At 36.3% G+C, this 24,505-nt stretch overlaps 1 protein-coding gene across 1 annotated transcript in view; it reads right to left on the bottom strand.

Annotated features, from left to right (window-relative positions):
• The window catches only part of SAMSN1 (SAM domain, SH3 domain and nuclear localization signals 1), a 173,431-nt gene that overhangs the window by 135,818 nt on the left and 13,108 nt on the right, over positions 1-24,505 (bottom strand). The window contains exon 3 of the mRNA XM_090287340.1: positions 21,249-21,277. Coding sequence (XP_090143466.1) covers positions 21,249-21,277 — 29 coding nt within the window. The remainder of the gene's footprint in view (positions 1-21,248; positions 21,278-24,505) is intronic.

The following is a 24,505-nucleotide window of genomic DNA, read 5'->3' as shown; positions in this document are numbered from 1 at the left end:
AATTACAAGAGGCAGACTCACATAAAATGAACAAATGACATTTCTGATTTCTGGAGCACCCCGATCATGTGCCACTGGGTCCCACAGAACACAGAACATAAAGCCACTGTACCAAGACTGGGAGTCATAGTAGATATGCCTAATTAAAAACAAACAAACAAACAAAAAATAAAAAATAAGAATAGTTTAAGGGACCTTTGAAACATCATGAAGTGTAACCAAATCTGCATCATAAGGGTACCAGAAGGAGAACAGAGAGAGCAGGGAATCAAGAACCTATTTGAAAAAATAATGACTAAAAAATTCCCTAACCTGGTGAAAGGAAAAGACACACAAGTCCAGGGAGTGCAGAGAATCCCAAATAAGATGAACTCAAAGAGGCCCAAACCAAGACAGAACATAATTAAAATAAAAATGGTTAAAGACAAAGAGAGAATTTTAAAAGCAGCTAGAGAAAGGCAGTTATCTGTAAGGGAGCTCCCATAAAAATGTCATCTGATTTATTAACAGAAACATTTCAGGCCAGAAGGGATTGGCATGAAATATTCAAAGTGGTGAAAAGAAAAGACCTACAACCAAGACTACTTTACCCAGCAAGGCTATCATTTAAAATTAAAGGAGAAATTAAGAACTTACCAGACAAGAAAAAGCTAAAGCAGTTCATTTTTATCACCAAATCACTGTATTACAAGAAGCGTTAAAAGGTTTTTTTGAAGAAGAGTAGAAGGAAGAGGAGGAGGAGATGAAGAAGGAGAAACAGAGAAACATAGTTACAAAGAATAAAATGAAAATAAATATTGTATATACCAATCAATAATCACTTTAAATGTAAATGGCTTGAATAATCCAGTCAAAGTCATAGGCTAGCTGAATGGATAAGAAAACAAGACCTGTATATATGCTGTCTACAAGAAAACCACCACAGAAAAAAAGACACAAACAGATTAAAAATAAAAGGGTTGAAAAGATATTTCATGCAAAGGGAAATGTTTTTTGTTTTTTTTTAAGCTGGAGTAGAAATACTTATATCTGACAAAATAGACTTTGAAACAAAAGATATAGTAAGAGACAAAGAAGGACAGTACATAATGATAAAGAGAGCAACCCATCAAGAGGATATAACCCTTGTAAACACTTATGCACCAAGATAGGAACACCTAAATAGATAAAACAAAACTCGATTAACATACAGAGAGATTGACAATAACACCAGTCATAGCAAGAAAATCTAACACCTCATTTCAATCAATGGATATATCTTCCAGACAGAAAATTAACAAGAAAACAACAGCATTAAATTACACACTATATCAGATGGATTTAATTCATATCTTCAGAACTTCACCCCAAAGCAACAGAATATGCTTTCTTTTCAAATGCTCATGTAACATTTTCTAGGATAGATGATATGTTAGGATGAAACACAAGCCTCAATAATTTAAGAAGATTAAAATCATAGCAAGTAAAGTCTCTGATCATATGAAACTAGAAATTAATCACAGGAAAAATAACTGAAAAACACAAAAAGACATGGAGGCTAAATAATATGTTACAAAACCATGAATGGGTTAAAAATGAGATCAAGGAAGAAATTAAAAGAAACCTTGAAACAAATGAAAATGAGAACACAACAACTCAAAATCTATGGGACACAATGAAAGCAGTCCTAAGAGAAAAATTCATAACATTGCAGGCCTACTATATCAAAAAAGAAATAAATAAAAGAGTCTAAAAAATACAAAAAATCAATAAAACCAAGAGCTTTTTCTTTGAAAAGATAAACAAGATTTGCAAACTTTTAACAAGACTTATCAAGAAAAAAAGAGAGGACCCAAATAAATAAAGTCTGAAATGTAATGATAAAAGTAACACTTGACTTTACAAAAATACAAGAGATTGTAAGAAATTATGAACTATATGCCAACAAATTAAACAATATGGACAAGATGTATAAATTCCAGGAAATATATTATCTTCCAAAATTGAATCAAGAAGAATCAGAGATCTGAATACCCATTTTACATCTAATGAAATCAAAGCAGTAATAAAACAAATCCTCCAAAAAACAAAAGTCCTATATCAGATGACTTCACAAATGATTTTTCCAAACATTCAAACAAGAATTAACACCTACCCTTCTCAAACTATTTCAAAAAATTCAAGACAAGGGAGAGTCCCCAAGCTCATTTTATGAGGCCAGCATTATTCTAATTCAAAAACCAGATAAGAACACTGAAAAGAAAAGAAAAAGAAAAAAATCCAAAAACCCTGATGAACATAGAGGTTAAAATCCACTACAAAATATTAGCAAACAGAATCCAGCAATACATTAAAAAGATCACACAGCATGATCAAGTGGGTTTTATTCAGAGGATGAAAGGTTTGTACAATATTTGCAAATCAATAAACTTGATACACCACATAAACAAAATGAATGATAAAAACCACATGATCATACCAATATATGCATAAAAAGCATTTGATTAAATCTAGTACCCAATTATAATTTTTAAAAAATTCTCAGCAGTGGGGATAGAAGGAACATACCTCAATGTAATAAAAGCTAGATATGACAAACCCACAGACAACATCATATTCAATGGGCAAAAACTAAAAATATTTCCCTTAAGATCAGAAACAAGCCAAGGATGCCTGCTTTCAACACTCTTAGTGAACATAGTACTGAAAGTACTAGCCACAGCAAGCAGATGAGAAGAAATAAAAGGAACCCAAGCTGGAAAGGAAGAAGTAAAACTGTCATTATTTGCAGATGACATGATATTGTATGTAGAGAAATCTAAAGACTCTACCAAAAAACTTTTAGAACTGATAAATGAATTTGGTAAAGTAGCAGGATACAAAATAAATATCCAGAATTCATTTGCATTTTTATACACCAATAATGGATTCTTGGAAAGGGAAACAAACAAAACAATCCCATTTATAATTTAATCAAAAAATAAAATAAAATGCTTTGGAATAAATTTAACCAAAACTGTAAATTGAAGATGATACAAATAAGTGAAAGTATATAACTGTGTTCATGGATAAGGAGAATTAACATCATTAAAATATCCATACTACCTGAAACCATCTATATAGACCCAACACAATTCTTATCAAGATACCAATGGCATATTTCACAGAACTAGAACATATATTTCAAAAATGTATATGAAACTACAAAAGACTCTGAATAACAAGAGATCTTGAGAAAGAAAAATAAAGTTGGAGGTATCATGCTACCTGATTTCAAACCATAATAATCATAACATCATCTACTGGCATAAAAACATACATGTTGATCAACGAAAGAGAATAGAAAGCCCCAAAATAATCCCATGCCCTTATGGTCAACTAATATTCAACAAAGGAGTCAAGAATGTACAATGGAGCACCAGTAGTCTATTCAATAAATGGTGTTTAGAAAGTTGGACAAATATGAAATTAAACCACCTTCTTACACCATACACAAGAATAAACTCTAATGCATTTAAGAGTTAAGTGTTAGATTTGAAACAATAAAAATCCTAAAAGAAGTCATAGGTAGTAAAATCTTGGACATTTCTCATAGTAATTTTTTTCTGATATGTCTCCTTAATCAAGAGAAACAAAAGAAAAATAAACAAATGGGAATACATCAAACTAAAAAGTTTTTGCACATCAAAGAAAACCATCAACAAAATGAAGAAACAACTTGGTGAATGGGTGAACATATTCATCAATAATACATCTGATGAGGGGTTAAAATCCAAACATTATAAAGAACTTATAAAACCAAATACCAAAAAAAATAATAATAATTAAAAATGGACAAAAGACTTGAATAGATACTTCTTCAAGTAGGACATACAGATGGCCAATAAACATATAAAAAGATGCTCAATGTCACTAATCACTAGGGAAATACAAATTAAAACCACAATGAGATATCACGTCATACCTTTCAGAATGGCTACACAGGGAACAAATTTTTTAAATAATTTGTTGAGTTCAATTTTTTAGCTATCTTAGACTTAAATAGGCATGCTGATTTCAAAACTGAAGTTAGTTTTCTTCTATCACATCGTTTTTCTCTACGGTTTATCTTAATGCGACCATTCTAAGCTGGATTGAGCTTGGACTAAGGGAAGCACTAGTACTCTCCTGTTAGCTGAGAGCAAATCTCCCTCAGTTGGGGAGGAGTGGGGAATGACCTTGGAGACCAGCAACAGGTTCATACTTGTCTAGGCTATTCAGTTACACATGATACAGTGTGGTGAGAGGTTGTGTGCCGCTCTATATAGTGAATCATATTCCAAAGTGTAGCCCGAGTTCTTGTCTGTATACAAGGAGTTAGCAGAATTTATTTCTTTATTTCATACGTACTTATTTCCTTTCCTTCAGATCATGTCTGCCTCTGCTATTTCTCATCTTAAGTGCCTAAACAACCCTGATTCCCTTTGTTTTATCTATGGCAGTTTCACCATTCCCAAAGGAAAAACACCAGTGCATTTGTCAGGCAAGCCTATTTTGCATATTTTAAAGTAAAACTTGGTGATCAGGGTAATTCTTGGGCCCCCCACAAGGTGTGCAAGCAGTGTGTTGAGAGTTTACAGATGTGGACAAAGGGAACACGTGGTAAATTGCCATTTGGTATACCTATGGTTTGGTGAGAGCTCAGAGATCATTCAAGTGACTGTTACTTTTGTATAGTGAAAACGTCAGGATGTAACAAGAAAAATAAATGTAAAACAGAGTATCCTAGTCTACCATCAGCTATACACCCAGTGCCTCATTCAGCTGAAATGCCAGTGCTGGTTTTCATTCAACTACCCTCTTCTGAAAAACAGGAGTATGGTGAAGAACTAAGTGACAACAATGATGAAGATTTTGAAATTGAAGATGACTCAGTTCGTAAAGGATTTGATCAGCATGAGTTGAATGATTTGGCATGAGATTTGGGACTGTCCAAAAAGGCTTTAGAACACCTAGCATCAAGACTGCACAAGAAAAACTTGCTTGACAAAAGAGTAAAGGTATCCTACTTTCAGTCAAGAGAAAGTGCATTTTTGCAGTACTTTCGAAGTGACAGTGGCTTTGTGTGCTGCCATACATACATGGTTAAATGGAGGAACTGGGAATTCCAATCTATAACACAGCTGAATGGTGACTGTTCATAAATAGCTCAAGGCAGAGCTTGTAGTGTGTCCTCCTCCATAATGGCAATTTATTTGGTGCAGTCCAAATTGACCATTCAGTTTGTTTTCATGAAGAATATGAACACATAAAGAGAGTCATTGAGCTACATCACAACATGACCGGTAGGGAGTGCGGAGATGTGGAAGGGCTGGCTGGGCTCACATGGGTGGCAGCTGAAGGGACTGAGAAACAGATCAGCAGCCAGGGGTTCCCCCTGAGAAGGGCAGGGTCTAAACCCCCAGCTGAGCTTCCCAGCCTACAGCAACAGAGTGGAAAGTAAAATAGTATCCAGCTGTGAAAAGTGAAAAGCCACAGGGTTTCTTACTAGCCGGAGAGAAACAGCTGGAGAAAAAGCTCTTCAGCAGATCACATACAAAAATATTTTGCCCCCACTTACCCTGGGCTCAAGCAGAGGGAAGGCAGAGAGGACTAAAAACGGTTGGGGAGAGTTTGGTGTGGTGGCTTTGAGGGGAGAACTGGGGAAACAGCCGACCAGGTCCCAGTGCTGACTCATCCCCAGTACTGCAGGCAGACCATCCCCCCCCCCCGCCTCCAAGTGGCATCAGCCTGAGGGGATGCAAAAGCTCTGCCTACAGGAATTAAGATACCACACCCACAGTCCTTAAGCCTAACAGCTAATCACAGATTGAATAGGTTAACAACTAAAGAAGTCAGACAAAGGCAGCAGATCCCTGGAAGTCTCCAACAGGCTGCCTAGGCCCAGACTGGTACAGGATCTGACGCCACCAGGGGCAGATCCAGGAAGTGCAGATCATTCTAAGAAGCACCAACAAACAATAGGAGTCACAAAAATGGGGAGACAGAGAAACAACCCCCCATCGAAAGGAAAGGTAGAATCCCCAGAAAGAGTGCTAAATGAAATAGAGGGGAGCCAACTATCAGATATGGAATTGAAAGCATGTATTATGGAGAAGCTCAATGAGCTCAGCGGAAACTACAAAGAACTCCAGAAAAACTACAGTGAACTCCAGAAGAACTATAAGGAACTTACTGAGAATTATACCAGCATCAAAAAGGACATGGAAGCTATCAATAAGAGCCAGGAGGAAATGAAGAATATGATCTCTGAATTGAAGAACACAGTAGAAGGAATTAAAAGCAGGCTAGAGGAAGCAGAAGATCGGATCAGTGAGCTGGAAGACAACATAGACAAAAACTCCCAGATAGTGCAACAAAATGAAAAAGACTGAACAAGACTGAAGGGGCTCTAAGACAGCTGCAGGATAACATGAAACGTAATAATATCCGTATCATAGGAATTCCAGAAGGAGAAGAAGAAGAGCAAGGAATAGAAAACCTTTTTGAAAAACTAATGACAGAAAACTTCGCTAACATGAGGAGAGAAAGAGTCACGCAAGTCCAGGAAGCACAGAGGGTCCCAATGAAGATGAACCCCAACAGGCCCACTTCAAGACACATCATAATTAAAATGGCAACATTCAAAGACAAAGAGAGAATCCTAAAAGCAGCAAGAGAGAAACAACTAATAACATACAAGCGTTCTCCAATAAGGCTAGCATCAGATTTCTCAGCAGAAACACTACAAGCCAGAAGGGAATGGCAAAAAATATTCCAAGCAATGAAAAACAAAGGCCTACAACCAAGAATACTCTACCCAGCAAGACTCTCATTCAAAATGGAAGGTGAAATAAGGAGTTTCCAAGACAAAAGAAGGCTAAAAGAATACATCTCCACCAAACCAGCATTGCAAGAGATGCTACAGGGTCTGCTTTAAGAAGATGAAGAAACAGAGAGAGACAGAGAGGAACATGATTACAAAGGGGGAAAATGACAATGAATAAGTACTGAAAGGAAGGAACTTCTACCATTTGCAACAACATGGGTGGACCGAGATAGAATTATGCTTAGTGAAATAAGCCTGGAAATGAAAGAAACATACCTTATGCTATCACCTATTACAGGAAACTAATGAACAACACAAACAAATGAGCAAAATTGAACCAGAGGTATGTAAACAAGGAAAAAACTAACAGTAACAAAGGGGGAGATGGGAGGGAGAGAAGGGAGTAAGAAGGGGCAGGGTCTAGTTAAAGAACATGTATAAATGACCCATGGACATGGACAATTGGGTGGGGACTGAATGTGGGAGAAGGGAGGGACAGGGTGCAGGGAAGCAAGAAGGGGAAAAAGTGGGACAACTGTAATGGAAAAACAAACAAAATTTTTAGTGGGGAAAAAAATGAAAATTTAAGAATGGAAATGCAAGTTCAGTGAATATTAGAAGGACAAGGATTTTCCTTCACACTGTATATTTTTCTCCCTATCTGATCCCTCCACAGTTTGGCATTCTAAAGAAGTAAGTAATGACATAAGTTTCTTTGCATAAAACTAATAAGACTGGTTGTTAATAGAGATTTTTTTTGACTAAGACTTTGACTGGAATGTCATGCCTAAAGGAGACATGCTTGGGCTCTGGTTGTGACCAAAAATCCCTGAGGAACTGGGATTGACTTTCAAAGGTAATAAAAGTCCACGAGATAAAAGTCCTGGTACCTTGGTTGGATGCGCGGTTCATGGCAATCTTTCCAGGGAAGGAATGAAGGTTTTTTTTTTCTGAAAGATGGCTAGAATGGACCTTAAGGCACAATGGAAAACCAGAAGGACTTGGAAAAGACAGTGTTTACAGGCAAGGCTGAATGCCAGGTATGTGGTTCTGCTTCTGTGCCCTGAAGGGCAGACCGAAGGTCACCCTAGATGTTCCTTGTGTAAGTTCCAGCAAAGCAGAACTAAAGATCATAAGTGATCATTTTCTGCTCTTGTTGTGTTTATGCAAATGAATGTGATGAAGTAAAAATGGACTTAATGCAGTCCCTTTAATGACAAGGAGGGTAATCTTAGGGAGAAAAATTGTGATTCAAGGAAAATCACAATGCTCAGTGGTAGACTATAAAGTAGTGCAGCTAACTGTCTTTAAAGTTTCTTTTCATTTAAAATTTGTTTTTATTTGAAAGTTAAACTATGTCTGTGGTATTATCAAAGATGTTTAATTTACAGGCAAGAAGAATTTCAAATGCCTTGCAACTGGATGTCTTTCCGATAAGACAGTCCTACAGATTTAGAGACTTGTATGTGGGTTATGTTACATAAATTAACATGCGTTTTCTGTTTTCAAAGGGCATTAGCCTATGATCTCATTACCTGAGTGACTGTCTGTACGTATAGGCCTCACTTAATCCTGTCTGCATCGCTGCCTCCTGAGACTCAATGGTTCGGCTGAACTAAGTGGCTGGGTTGGTGAAGAACGGGGTGGTCTGTGGGCTTCACTTTAAAACTGGTTTCTCTTTTATATCCTAATGGCTTGGACAGAAAGAGCCCAGGGGTCTGAGAGGGGGGAAACCCAAAATATTCCCCTCAGCCCAAACTAAGTATAATGGGCAAAAGGGTTTTGGACAGGTGAAATGTACCTGGCACACCTTCCTCCAAAGAAGCCCTTCTTTTCCCTAATGTGGGACATTGAAAAATTAATACCTGTCTTTTGTCATCTAGTGGTTATAGATTGAATGATGTCTTTTAACCCTGTTGTCAAATCTGTTGCCTCCAGAATACAACAAGGATGCCAGCCTATTAAATCAAGCATGCCATTGTCTGGAGAAAGCCAATTGACCTGGAGTCTGCACGACCCTTCCCCATTTGGGAAGGCCACCCTCCCCTCCACAGCCCCACTCTTATTAGGGATTTCTGGACCCAAGGTTAGGTAGGATGACGACCATGTCCAGCTTGAAGCAGCTAGAAGAACTCAAGACCTTTGCCCATTGTCCTTTATAAAATTATAAAGGGTCTTAAGTCTGAGAGGGAGGGATTGTTATTTTTTATTGTTAAAATAATTAATTAATTAATTAATTAGTTTTAAAAAAAGAAGAAGAAGAATATACGAAAGGGTGAGGCAGGGGAGCTTGTATGTACAACCCATGGGCATGGACTTGGGGGGGGATTGCTGAGGGAGGGGGGTGCTGGGTGGAGGGAAGCAAAGGAAAAAGAATTGGAACTATTGTAACAATATAATCAATCAAATATACTTAAAAAAATAAAAATAATTTAAAAAAAGAGAGTCGTTGATCTGTTGCAATATCATAAGCACAATTGGATTATCTGTGTTGACCTTCAAATGGTCTGCTTCCTTCTTGGTTAGCAATGCAGATATACACGTTTTCTGTGTATGTGGGACAGCAGAGCTCATGAGAAGCATTGGGTGGAGTCAAATTGGCCTCCAAGATCTGGCCTCAAACCTGATGATCCAAACATTCTATGTGAGTCACTTGTTGAGAGAAATAATGTTATATTTGCACCTCTGCATATAAAATTGGTTGTCATGAAGCAATTTGTTGAAGCTTTGCCAACTGAAGGAGACTGTTTCAAGTATCTCATTTTGGCATTTCCTAGCCTGTCATTTGAAAAGATAGAATACATTCATATATATCTTTGGTAGCAGAATTTTACTACTTGTACACAATTTGACTTACAGTAACAATGTATAGCCTTTCTATGAATAAAACAACCCTAAATAAACAGTATATTCAGGTAATTTTTTCTTTATTTTCCTTTGTATGTATATTTTGTATGATTTTTGGGACAAAGGGAGGGTATCCTACACCTTAAAAAGTTGATGTGATAGAGAAAATCTTCATTCATTTTTAGATTCAGATGCCAAAAGTTAGTCAAAAACAAGTGTCAGATTTAACTCAACAAAAATTGTGTTCCCCAGTACTATCATTGAATCTGCAAATGACAAGCATTGATGAGAATGTAGAGAAAGGAAAACCCTTGTGCAGTGTTGGTGAGAATGCAGACTGGTAAAGCCACTGTGGAAAACAGTATGGAGTTACCTCAAAAAGTTAAAAATGGAACTTCCTTATGACCCAGCTATTCTACTTCTTGGAATATATCTGAAGAAACCTGAAACACTGATTTGAAAGAATATATGCATCCCTATGTTCACTGAAGCATTATTTATAATAGCCAAGATTTTGAGGCATTCCAAGTGCCCACTGGTAGATGAGTGGATAAAAAAGCAGTAGTACGTTTACACAATGGAATACTACTCAGCTGTAAAAAGAAAGAAATCTTACCCTTTGCAACAACATGGATGAACCTGGAGAGTTTATGCTAAGTGAAATATAAGGTCTGTCTCAAAAAAGACCCAACCATATTTGATACAATGAAAACAGTGCAACATTCATGTACCCTGGCAGCCAAGGACAGTGGACTGGAATGCACATGCATGAACAATGATGACTTCACTGTAGTAGTCAGTGGGGGTGGTAGACACCATTGAGTGAGCATGTGTACTGTGTGGCCATCACATGCAAAATGACCAAGCAAGTAGAGCAACAAATCTGCATCGAATGTTTCATTAAGGTTGAACATTCTTCCACAGAAATTATTCAGATGATTCAGAAGAAGTCTCCTGGGGATGATGTAATGAATGCAAATAAAAGTGTGGCACAAATGCTTCAAAGATGGTCAAGAATGTGTTGAAAATGATCCACATTCTGGAAGACCTGCAATAAGCAAAAAGCCTGAGAATGTTGAACGTGTACAGGCTGCAATCAACAAAGATTAGTGACTGACAGTGCGAGAACTAAAAGCTGATCTGGGGATTCCAAAAACTACTGTGTCTGAGATGTTGATGCAGTATTTTAGCATGAAATGTGTCATGGCAAAATTTGTTCCAAAGCTTCTACTAGAGCAGAAGGAACATCATGCTACAGTTGCAAATGACTTGATTTAAACCACTACAAATGAATCCAATTTCCTTAAGAAGGTCATAACCAGAGATGAATTATAGATCTACAACTATGATCTGGAAACAATGGCCCAGTTGTCGCAATGGAAGTTGTCTGGTTCTCCAGGCCCGAAGAAAGTGCGGCAAAGTTACAGCAAGATCAAGACCATGTTAACTGTGTTTTTTGATTGGGAAGGTGTTGTCCAGCTCAAGTACTCCCCTCCAGGCCACACAATTAACAAGGAGCACTACCTCAATGTTCTTTATAAGTTGACAGATGCAACACAATGAAAACATCTGCATCTATGGGGAACTGGTGATTGGTAGCTTCATCATGACAGTGAAATCATTCATGCATCATGTCAAGGGCAGAAGTTTTTGGCAAAACTGCAAATAACCTAGGTGGTTCAGCTCCGCTACAGTCCAAATTTGGCACCCTGACTTCTGGCTTTTCCCAAAACTGAAATCACCTTTGAAAGGGAAGATATTTCAGAGCATCATTGAGATTCAGGAAAATATGATGAGGCAACTGATGATGATTCCAACAATGGATTTTACAGAGTGTTTTGAACAGTGAAAGAGGGGCTTGGAGAATTGTGTGAGGTCCCAAGTTGCCTAATTTAAAAGGGACTGAGGCATCATTGTCTATGTACAATATGTCTTGTATCTTGTATCTTCTTTAATAAATGTCTCTATTTTCATAGTACATGGCTGGATAACTTCTGGACAGACCTCTTAGGCTAGGCAGAGAAAGACAAATACCATGTGATTTTACTTATATGTGAAATCTAATGAAAGAGATCCAAGATGGCAGAGGAGTAAGTGAAAATTACACTAACCTCCTACCAGGACAAACCTGGGGGGGGGGGGCGGGGGGAGGAGGAGGAGGGAAAGAAAAATACAGGGGAATACAGTCTAATAATAAAATGGCACTACATATGTATCTATCAATAATCATCTTAAATGTAAATGGCTTAAATGTTCCAACCAGAAGACATAGGGTAGCTGAATGGATATGAAAACAAGACCCATATATATGCTGCCTCCAAAAGACCCATCTCAGATTGAAAGATACACACAGACTGAAAGTAAAGGGATGGAAAAAGATATTTCATGCAAATGGAAAAGAAAAAAAAGCTGGGGTAGTAATATTTATATCCAACGTAATAAATTTTAAAACCAAGGCTATAGTAAGAGACAAAGAAGGACCCACTGCATAATGGTAAAGGGAACAATCCAACAACAGGATAAAACCCTGGTGGACAAAAAGGGGGAGATTGATAGAAATACAGTCATAGTTGGGGATTTTAACACCCCAATGACTCCAGAGGATAGACCTTCCAGGCAGAAAATCATCAAGTAGAAAATAGCCTTAAACAGCACACTAGATCAAATGGATTTAATCGATAGCTTCAGAGCATTTCAGCCCATAGCAGCAGAGTATAAATACTTTTCAAGTGTACCTGAAACATTTTCTAGGATAGACCACATGTTAGGACACAAAACAAGTCTCAGTAAATTTAAGATTTAAATCATATCATGCATCTTCTCTGACCACAAAGCTATGAAACTATACATCAATCACAAGAATACTGAAAAACACGCAAAGACATGGAAGCCAAATAACATCTTATTAAACAATGAATGGGTTAACAATGAGATCAAGGAAGAAATAAAAATATACCTTAAAACAAGTGAAAATGAGGAACTAACAATCCAAAATCTGTCAGACACTGAAATCTAATGAACAAAATAAACGAACAAAATAGAAAGAGACTCATAGATACAGAGAAAAAACTGACAGTTGTTAGAGGAGTGAGGGGTTGGAGAGTAAGGTAAAAGATGAAGAAATTAAGCAAAAACAAACAAACAAACAAACTTGTAGACACAGAGCACAGCATGTTGGTTACCAGAGGGAAAAGGAGGTGGGGGGAGTGAGAAGGGGATAAATGGTAGTGGAAGTAGACTTGACTTTGGGTGGTGAACACACAATCCAATATACAGATGATGTATTACAGAATTGTACAGCTGAAACCTATATACTTTTATTAGTCAATGTCACTCCAATAAATTTAATAAAAATTTTAAAAAGAAACAGTATTTTGATTTTTGACTGGGAAATTGCACATATGGATAGCTTACAGTATGCATTGTTATGCCATTTAATATAAGGGACTTGAGTATCCCCAAATTTTGGTATCTGTGGGAGTCCTGGGACCAATCTTCTGCCATACCAAGGGCCACCTATTGTTAAATTTTAGAGGAGCCAAAGTTATATGTAGATTTTTGACAAGGCAGAGCATCAGCATCCCTAAACCCCATATTGTTCAAGAGAACTGTACTTTCATATCAACTTATTATTTCAGTGAGTTACTGTTTCTGCCACCAAGATTAACTCCAGATGACTCACAAAACTTGTGTGCAATTGAACCCCAAGTGTTTGAATTGTAACAGAGGCATATTATTCAAAAACAGTACTCTTATTGACCTGGATAAAACCTTGGATAAATTAATACAGACAGGTGTTAGACCCTGGTTAAATATGTGTGCCTGCTGATTGTGGTGAATGAGATGCTATTAGCTTCTGGGCTAAGGTTTGCACATCTGGACCAAGACTGAAGGAATTTCATAAGACCATGGATAGAGATTGGTTATTTTTAGACACATAGGGGTGGGCAAAAGTAGATTTACAGTTGTTCGTATGAGAAATAATTCATGTGGTGAAGGCCAGGGGAGTGGTGAAGGGGCTTACTGGAAGTGGAGAAAGTGTCAATGATTAAAAAACATTTTTAAAGAAAAATAATGCAATAATTAATAAATAATAATACAAGAATAAAAATCAGTTTAATGTAGTCACAACTGTAAACGCAGTTTTGCCCACACTTGTATTGTCACAATATTCTCCAGGACTCTCTACTTTATTCTGTTTTACTGGAATCTCATGCAATTTTTGTTTCTAATGAATTAGCATAGGTTTGGGGACTTTTTATTGAAGAGTATCTTTGTAATGAATACTCTGAGACTATTTTGAGCTAAAAGTTTCTTTTAATCCCTGTTAAGATGAACGAGCTAATGTAGTTCTCCTTAGGCAACCTGCTTCCTACAAGAGGGTAGGAGGAGTCAAGCACATTAAATGTTTGTCTCGAGTGTGATTATATGAAGGAAAGTGATTACTCAAACACGACAACATTTACTTAACTAGAACAACAGGTCTGTTCCCTGAGTGTTGTCAAGTTGTGGATTACTATTGAACTTGCTAAGCAATTTTTAGTACTGCTTGTACCAAAATCAAAGCACCTGTTTTTAAATTATGACTTGTGCTTTCCTAAGCAGACTGTCTGGTCCTTCAGGGTTAAAACCCTGGGTTCTTTATTCATTGATGAGCAAGTCAAAGACTATAAGTAGATTTATTTTTAGAACTACATCTACATGTCTGTGTATGTGTTACTCTAAACTCCAAAAAGAAGATCCCATTAGAAAAAGTCAATGAAATAATTCTCTCTTGTACTTTAATTTGATATTTGCCAAAAATACTAGGCAAAACTTGCTCCCGTTAGCCTACATTTCATTACCCCCTAAATTAAACACTAATCATTAGTCTTACCTTTCATTCACTTGGGATTATGTGGCTTAATTTAATATTAACCCCTGACAATGATTAGGAAAATAAAAAATGAAATGTAGGAAAATTATTATGAATGAGCTGGTAGAAACTAGATAGAGTATGCCCAACATGTTTTACTTCTCAATTAAATAAGAGTGGGCTCAGGGAACAAAACATTTTTACATAATCATGAAATGAGCTCAAATTTTTAAAAAATATAAGAAACAAAGAAAGAAGATGGCATTTAAAGAAGAGAGAAATTTCAGATACGAAACACCATACTTCTACTCTCATGCAGTGATTGCAGTTGACTGTCCTTTGGCGTAGAGTTAAATATGTGCCTGTTTTCTGCATTATTGGTATTTATTAATTTAAAAATTTTACTGAATTTTTTGGAGTGACATTGATTAATAAAATTATATAGGCTTAATATATATAATAATATTATATACATTATCTATGTATTGTATTGTGTGTTCACGACTCCAATTTGTTCTTGGTTTTTAAATATTACTTTCAAATCCCAAAGGCAAAAGAAAAAAAGGAGTGACTATGTCAGGCATGGTCATTGCCTTGCTACTGGAAATGTGAAAGGTATTTCTACACCAGAAAAAAATTAATTGGCAGTAAGTGAGTGTAAATCCTATGGTAAATTTTTAAGACTATAGAGCTGATAAGATCTGATCTTTGAGTTGCAAATAAATAAACTGAGTTCCCAAATAGTAAATTGACTTGTCTAGGGTTACACATATAGTGTTTTACCTTGATTAAATGCTAGTCATTTTATTCATCCTAATATATTCTTTCAGAATTATATAATTCAGTCTTTCATACACAGTTCATGCAACAAAAATTTATTGAGTATCTACTATTAAGACACTTTTAGATGCAATGAAGAATGACAAGTGGTCCTTTTCTCAGGTGTCCACTATCAAAAGAGTGTTGATCTTAGGATCCTCTTGGTTTACATGATTTTCTTAACTTTGAAAATTAAATAAGTTTTATAAAATCCTTGAATGATTCCAAATACATGGAAGACAATGACATATCTTATTTCTCATTAGATTGTTTATTCTTTAATAGTACAGAGAATTCTGATATTGCATTCTATTCACTTGCAACACTGAAGATTATTCCTTTGCATAAGTCAAATGGTTTTACTAATATTAAAATATAATGATTTCAAGAATGTCACATCCAAAAGGAATCACTTTTGAGATTTCTTAGGCTCCTATGCTTCAATAAATTTTCCCAGATGTCAAAAAATAAAATAAAATAGAGGAAGTTAATATGTTTCCTTTTTAAAGAAATTATAATAGACATTTGGCAATGACAATGATTATCATGTGCTTCAAAGTTGATAAAGTAGACTCAATCTGCAAAAGTAGGTTAGTGTGACTGAATGACAAACCATCACCCTTATAAAAGAATCCTATCACCCATGAGCTCTTCTATCTAGCCTCTACAATTGACTGTATGGGGAAAAAGCCTATGTGGTGTGATCTATTAATAAGGATGGTTAGTCTGAGCCGAATAGATTAAAGCAAGTTGCTAAGCACAACAGGACTTTAAATCTTATTGCTTTTCTAATTTTTTTAATTTAACACATTTGCACAGCAATAATGGCAGAACACCCATGTATTATCAAACAGTTTTAGATTCTCTACATATAGTAAATAATTTAATTCTCACAACCATCCTGTAAGGTTGATAATTACAATAATCCTCGATTTACAGATGAGTGAACTGAGGCACAAAACAGTCAAGATTATTGCCTAAGGTCACATAACTAGGAAGTGGTGACACTGGGATTTTACACCTGAAGTCTTAAGTAGTATACAATACTACTTCTATATTGACTGCACAGACGCAGAAACCACCTGTCATCTAGATCAGAGATCTCAAAAACAAGCACTATTGGCTAGAAGGGAGAGTGGCTATGAAAATGTGGAGAAAATGTAATACTATATGCCAATACTAAACAAAGCACTAATACTAATAATTTAGCATCACTTGAAGACAAGTATATCTTAGCACATTAGTTGGTTTTAAAGTCACTAATCATTTTGTGGATGCCATCATCATCATCAGATGATGCCCAGTAATTTGTGAAAGTTCTCTTAATTAAAATGGGCACTTCAAGAATCATTGAATTTAGATGATGATAGTCTGCACATTGGAGGACCCAATATATTACAGTAATAATGTTTTGGTTTTCAGGGGAAACAGATTTCATCCCCCCATGAGAATGCAGTGAAGAGGAAGGAGCAACGTCAGCTCATCCTGATGGGAGAAGTAGACTTTCTGGCCAGCCTGGCCAGTTCCTGCCTAGTAATAACAACCCTCTATAGCTAAAGAATTCTGTTTTCCCCAAGAGAAGCAAGTGTTGTATGGCATCCCCACATGGCTCATCATCTCAGGGCAAAGCATAAAGTTCATATTGCCTGGGGAATGCATAGGTACTGTATATAATTCATTAAGGACAAAGCTGGTAAATCACATACAACTTTGCTTTGCTTTTGCCTACTTGTGTGCTAAGTAAGTTTTCTATCCATCCTAAACTAACAACTTCTCTCACAGCTCTATAAATACCCAGGATGTAAAAACAGGTTACCTAGGGATGACTACTTGCATCATAAAAGATTCTTCCTTTACAAAAATAGTTTCTTCCAAATTTCTTAAAATAGAGAGCTTTCTTAAGTATCCTTAAGTGTTTTATTATTTATGAAATTACATTTACACAAGGTTTTAGAAAGGGGAAGGACAACTAATGTATATTAAATTTCATGTTTCTGCTACTTATATCATCTTATTTAACCCTCATAGCCACAAATGGAACATGAGCCAAACAAATTTGCAAGAAACATGATACGAAATAAGATAGGCAAAAACATCAAATTCCACCCTTACAATGGAAAAATATTGAACTGGCACTTCAGAAAATGGCTTGCTTTCCCAAGTCTGGTACCAAACTGGGCAGGATCCAAGAACCTTCTCAGAACCTCAGTCTCTACATTTATAGAATGAAGGTTGTTGAACAAATACCTTAAAATCTCTTCTTGTAGACAATCCATGATCCCTTATCCATAATATTTCAATCCAAAGTCAGCAAGGATGACAAAAGCTTTTAAGAGAAAATTTAAGCGGAAATGGACATTTTTGCTACAGTTTTTTCTTTAAAACATGATTAAAGAGATAACCATGGCTTTCATCAGATTCAATTAGTAATTGTATCATAAGTTTAGGAAATAAAAAAGACAATGGGGCATAATTAACCTTAATCTATTGATTTCATAAGTCTATATTTACAGGAGGAACCTAATTAAAACCACCAGAAAATGTTCACATGTGAATTGGTGACAGAAGAATAGCTGTAAGTGATCACAGCTATAATGCGTAAAAAAAGTAAAAATGAGAAAAAAGTGCAGTCTTTTTAATAAAGGTAATCTATGTTTTATATGTCAGCTTGTTATGAGTCATTTTACAATCTAGAAATCAAGGAAAGGATTACCTGCACTGTTTGACACTGACTCCTCCAGTTCATAGTTTGATGAAGACCTAGCTGATGGGATGTCATTGTTAATCTCATTTTCTCCCTTTAGTGTCTATGTTATTCATAGCTATGTCAATGCTGATGCTAATACAGAGAACAAAAAAAAAAAAAAAATCCCAATTTTAATAGTTGGGGAGCAAGTAAGAAATGCAGATGAGTGGTTAGAATACCAACCTGGGAGTCACCTACCTTGACTTCTTTATTATTCACTTATTCTAAAATGACATTTCACATTTCAATTTATCCACTTAAAGACACTTGGCTCTAAGTGTTTTTTAAGGCCTTTTGTGAAAGATACTAGGATGGTGTACAATGATATAATATCTTAACCATCTATCTTTCACCATTTTTAACTGTAGTTCTTCCTTTCGAAGCCCTGTTTAAATATCTTACTTTCTCCATGGAATTTGCACCGTTAAACCACAAACCACAGTTATGTTTTTAGAGATAACTGTATTAATAATGTTAGTTACATTGCCACTTTATATTCTCAAATGATAAATAAGCGTAACAGTTTCCTCATTTTATGGGAGAAGAACTACAGCTTAAAGAATTTAAGGAACTTCTCCAAAATCACATAACTGGTAAATGTCAAAGCCGGTATTTTTATAGTGTTTGTTTGACAACCCACCCCCCCACCAAAAAAAAAAAGATGTTGTGTTTTTGACAACTATACTTTTTTTTGGAATTTCTTCTGAAAATTCTTACTGAAGTTGCACTTGATACTTATAATACAGTATTTAATTTAGAGTTGCTTATGTTGCTCTCTAGATATTTTAGGTATACATATTTCTTTTTGTAGTCACTCAATAATCACAAAATCAATGTTTAGAATAGCAATTTTCAACCAGAGTGCCACCACAGGCACACTATTGTGTCACAAAAAAATTTAAAACATGCCATCCTTGACTATTTAGTCAGAGGCACTAATATCTTTTCCTTTACATTGTCAAATTAAAAAATGATAATAGCCAACACAACAATAGCTGTCCAGTGTGAATTAAACAAAATTATACTTATTTTTGTCCTATTGGCAAAATATGTAATATATTTTTAAGTGTGCCACAGAACTTCAGTAATTAGTTTATGTGTGCCATGAGACAAAAATTACTGGTTTAGAAGAAGGGATAAGGAGGAGAAAGGAAGGAGGGAAAGAGGGTAAGAAGGAAGGGAGAGAAGAAAACTGAATGGCAAGGAAGAGAGAAAGAGGGAGGGGGAAGGGGAGTGGAGGGTAGGAGGGGGAACAAAAGAGAAGGAGAGAGAGAGATGGGGAGGGACTTCCCTTGTTACTGGAATAAGATGTGTGGTTTAGGTACTATCCATCACATGCACCAACTGAAGACACTGATATAAAACCTAATGGAAAAAAACAAGGTGTGGGCATCCATTTTTAATGTAACAAATCTCAGCAGAGACAATGTGGTTCTGGAATTTGCTGCTCAGGTGATGGCTTCCTGATTGTGACAGAAGCAGCAGCTTTCTTGGGTGGCAAATTTTGAAGTGTGCTCTCTCAAAGTACTTCCTGCGAGTTCAGCTACAGTATCTGTCTTCAACCTCCCAACAAGTCTGAAGTCTCTTTAATGTGTAATATATTCTGTTCTGCTTAAATTAGCTAGTATGGATTTGGTTATCTGCAAATAACTTAATCAACAATCTTGCAAATTAATTTCAGTTCCTATATTAGATATATATATATTTCTGTGCAATAAATTACTCCAAAATGTAATGTCTTAAAACAATACACATTTATTATCTTGCAGTTACTGTGGGTCAAGGATATGTGCATGACTTAAATGGGTCTTCCACAGGGTTGTGATCAAGTTGTTGGTTAAAAGGTCTGAGGTCTTTTGCAAAGGTTTAGCTGGGGAAGGAATTGTCTTCCAAGCTCAGTCAGTGATTCTTAGTAGAATTTAGTTTTTTGAGGACTGTTGAAATGAAGGCCTCAGTCCCTTGTTGTCTGTTGTCTGAAAGCTGCTCTCAGTTCTTTGCTACATGGGTTTCTGTAAATGAGCTCTTGCTTCATCATAATGTTCAAGCCAGGAAGGCAATGGAGAGAGTTTATTAGCAAGATGAAGTCACAGTCTTTTGTAGCCTAATCATAGAAGTCACTATCTATCACTTTTGCTAAATTCTATAGGAATCAAGTCACACACAAAGGTGGGGATTATACTCAACACACGAGCATAAATATCAAAGGGCTGATGTGATAGATAATTTCATATGTCAACCTAGCTAGGCCCCAGTACCCTTCTATTTGGTCAAATACCAGCCTAGAAGTCACTGTGAAGGTATTTTTCAGATGAGATTAACACTTAAATTAGTAGACTTTGAGTAAAGCAGATTATCCTCCATAATGTGGGTGGTCTCATCCAATCACTTGAAGGCCTTAAAAAGACTATAGTACCCCTTGGGAGGAGAATTCTGTCTCTAGACTACCTGTGGGCTCTAGTTAGAATATCCCCTCTTCCCTGGGTTTGTGACCTGCTGGCCTGCACTGCAAATTTCAGACTTCCAAGCATCTATAATCATGTGAGCAAATTCCTCTAATTTCTTTCTGTATATATCCACTGCCTCTTAGTTATTTTTCTGGAGAACCCTCACTAATATAGCAGGGCTCATTAGAAGTCACCTGGCAAGACTGTCTCCTATAGTTCAAAAAGAAATAATTATAGTGTTTTATGTTAGACAACACTCCCCATTTCAAATATTTTAAAATATATTTATGGAACCATTTATGAGCAGCAAGAAGTCTTAGAGACCATCTAGTCTAACCCTATTATCTTACAGAGGTGGAAACTGAGATCCAGATTAGTGTAATAACTTACTCAGCACTGTTCAGGAACAAAGCCAGGTGAGAACTGAGTCTTCTTTCTTAATAGTCCTACCACGGCTCCATGAATTATCCTGAGCTGAAAGCTGAGCATCTCACTGGTGGCCTGAAGCCTGCTTATCATGAAAGTGAACTGCTAGTCAGCAAGGTTGATCTTCCCTTGAGTTGCTTTTCCTATAGTGGGTAAGGTTTGGTGCTGATGTCTCTTTATCCTCCAACCCAGATTCCTTAACGATCAGTGGTGCGAAGAACCAAGACAATGGGCTGGGTTCATGGATGCTGCTGGGGGCTATGCAACACAGCAAGAATAACTGGCCATAAAGGGATTAAACCCCTGACCTTGGCCTCATTGGTGCTGAGCTCAAACCAACTATAAGACACATATCATATTTGTCTTTAAAGCCATGTTTGAATCTGCTATATTACTCTCTCATTAACATCTACTAGCTGGAAATAATTTATTTCTCCAGTGCTTTTAATCAGTGCATAATGCTGATGAGTGAGTATATAAAATAATTAAACTAGTATTAAAAAAATATTTTTGTTAAAATGAACCCAAGAAACACCCTGAAATATGAATTAGGCAAACAAGGGCCTCTATGATAAATTTTCTTGTTTACTGCTGTCTGCACATGGTGGGAAATCTAGGGCTGAGTTGTCCAAAATTGCATTCAACTTGGGTGTTCATGATTTGGGCAATTTATGGAGATTAAAATCTTGGATTTTCTAATGCACATCAACAATAAATCCTGTTGCTTCTTCTTGTCCAGCCTGGAAAAAAAATCAATGCTTTTAGGTAAAGAGTGTTGATTACAAATTATTTTGAGCAGTGATTTTAAAACGACATCCAAGCTCCTGTGAGAGTTTGACTTAAAGTCATTTAATCAAGGATATTAAATTAAAGGATCACTCTGCTCTAGTGTGATAGGTTGCAGAAGGAAGGAAAATGAACATTAATTAACATGTCTTATGCCAGGTGCTTAACGTGTGTGATAACATTTGATCCTCACTACAACCAAGAGGCGGACATTTTTATCTATATTCTATTGCTCAGAAAAGTTAGGGTCAGAGAAATTCAATAACATTCTCAAGGGCACACAGTTCTCAGCTACCTGGGGAGCAAGAATAAAACTCAAGTCTATTAACTGCATTGCCCATCTCAAGTGCTTTCTACAACATCCTCTATATCATCCGATTATATTTAGCATATCTATTACAAAGACAAAAATCTTTATTCTCTCTCTCCTCTTCATTTCTCATCTCCCAAAAAGATACTCGCCCACTCACTCCTGTCCTACTCTCTCTAACTCTTGCATACACACATATGCATACCACACACACACAAACATATACACACTTGTGGCAGAGAGACAAAAAAAATTAGTATTTGGGAAGCCAAATCTCTAGTCTGACTCCATCTAACTCCTCATACAAATTACTAATCTCAGTTTCTTCACTGGTTAACATACCTATTCCCTATGGACTTGTTTCTTTCTAAAAGTATATATCTAAAAGCTTATCAAGCGTTCTTATACTTTAATATCTACACTTCCCTAAGTAACGTGAAGTATGATATAATCTGTTTACTTTGATGCCTCAATCCCCCAGCAATTTAAAGCCTCTCATCCTACACTGTCTAATATAGGACCCATTACTAGAGTCACGGGCTATTGAGCAATTGGCATATGGCTGGTGTGAATGACAAACTAAATTTTAATTTAATTTAATTTAATTATTTAAAAACTTAAGCTGGGTAAAAATACACACAATTTTTATTGTTTCACTAGGACTGGATTTCACTTTAATCATTGAAGCTTTAACACTTGAATTGTGATGTATGAAACATAGCAGATTTCAAAGTCTTAGTTTAAAGACAAAAATATAAAATATCTCATAATTTTTATATTGATTACATGTTAATATGGTAATATGAGGTGGAGTTGCCTCCAACACCCTAGGATCCATTGGAAACTATTCTGTCCAGCAGAGGTTTCATGACCACAGCAGAACAAGTCTATCCAGGACACTGTGTTTTGTGTGGAGGGTAAGGGAGGCGGCTGTTCCCTCTAGTGGAGAAAGCGCAAGACCTCCGTTCCTCATGCTTTTTATTGAGGAAGGTATGCATGGGAGATACAAGGTCAAAATTTATGAATCATCAATAGCTTTTAGGTGCTTGGATTACAGTTGACAAGTACCAGTACAGAGGGCACAGTGACCAGTCTGCGTCAGGGTCTATTAAACATCTTGACACCACACTGGCATTAGGTGCAAAGTTTCATACATTCCTTGCTAGAGATTGTTAATACTTAACTAAGAGATAAGAAAAGAAGAGCAAATTCTAAAGCATAATAAGCATTCTTTAAATCCAATTCCCATGGAAACCCTCTGAGTGGCTTTTAGTTATGTCTCCCACACAGCCTTTTGTTGAGACTTAAAGACAAGCTGTGGGTTGGGGGCGGCAAGTCAGGCTCACTGCCTGGGCTACAATTCCCTAAACCACAAGGAGCAGTTCCCCACAGTAATATTTTAGATAAATTGGCTTAAATACAATATATTATTTAACCTATTTTTCTTTCTTAAAAAGTTCTTTGCGACTACTATAAAATTTAAACTGGCCCTAATTAGTTTAACTCAGTTAGGCATTAGTCCACAAACTGAGAGGTCACTGGCTCAATTCCCAGTCAGAGGTGCCTGGGTGTCAGGCCTGGTCCTGGTTGGAACATGTACAAAAGAGGAGGCAACCAATCAATGTTTTTCTCCCTCTCTTTCTCCCTCCCCCTCTAAGAATAAATAAATAAAATCTTTAAAATAAATAAAATTATATCTATGAATTGCATTACATTTCTATTGAACAGGGATACCTTAGTTCTCTCTTACTATTGTAATAGGTACACTGTAGGGTCTGGAAATCTGTATCTTCAGTTGATTCTCAAGTCCAGACACTATTGAAAATGACTGCCAGAAGTTATAGCAAAGTCTTTTTATAGCACCATTTTGTTTGTGATTTATTTTCTAACATAATAGTATTAAATAATCTTGTGCTTTTTTATCATTTCTCTCCATCTTAACTGAAAAAAAAATCAAAAGTTTTCAGTTATCAGCACTTTATAAGACCCAAATATTGCAGAAGAGTTGTTACAGCTAACTCACTTTAAATGTTATCAAAGAACTGTAAGCCCAGGGTAGGGCTGCTACAAATTATTTTCTATAGAGACAAAGGGGAGCCACTTTCAGAAAGCCAGCCATCCTCTTAGATCACTATAGTTCCAGAGGTGAAAAAGACCTTTTATGCTTTTTTTTTTTTTTTTTTTTTTTTTTTGTGAGAGTATTGATGTCACTATAATAAGGATGGAAAGACTCTGGAAGGCAAGAGTGGTGGACATAGCAGATTAACACTTAATATCTTCATGGCTCTCCAGGCTAAAAAACACATGCTTCCATCCCCCTGAGTCCTGGATAACAGGCATAATTTAAGTCTGGCAGAACAAAAGCATCCATGTGACATTTGAAGGCCACAATCTAGTAGTCATGTTAAAGAGAGGAATGAAATTCCATTTAACTTGATATTTCTCA

Source organism: Furipterus horrens, unplaced genomic scaffold, assembly GCF_987537825.1.
Source record: "Furipterus horrens unplaced genomic scaffold, mFurHor1.1.pri manual_scaffold_1, whole genome shotgun sequence".
NCBI classification, from domain to species: Eukaryota; Metazoa; Chordata; class Mammalia; order Chiroptera; family Furipteridae; genus Furipterus; species Furipterus horrens.
This window is presented reverse-complemented; position numbering and strand designations above follow the sequence as displayed.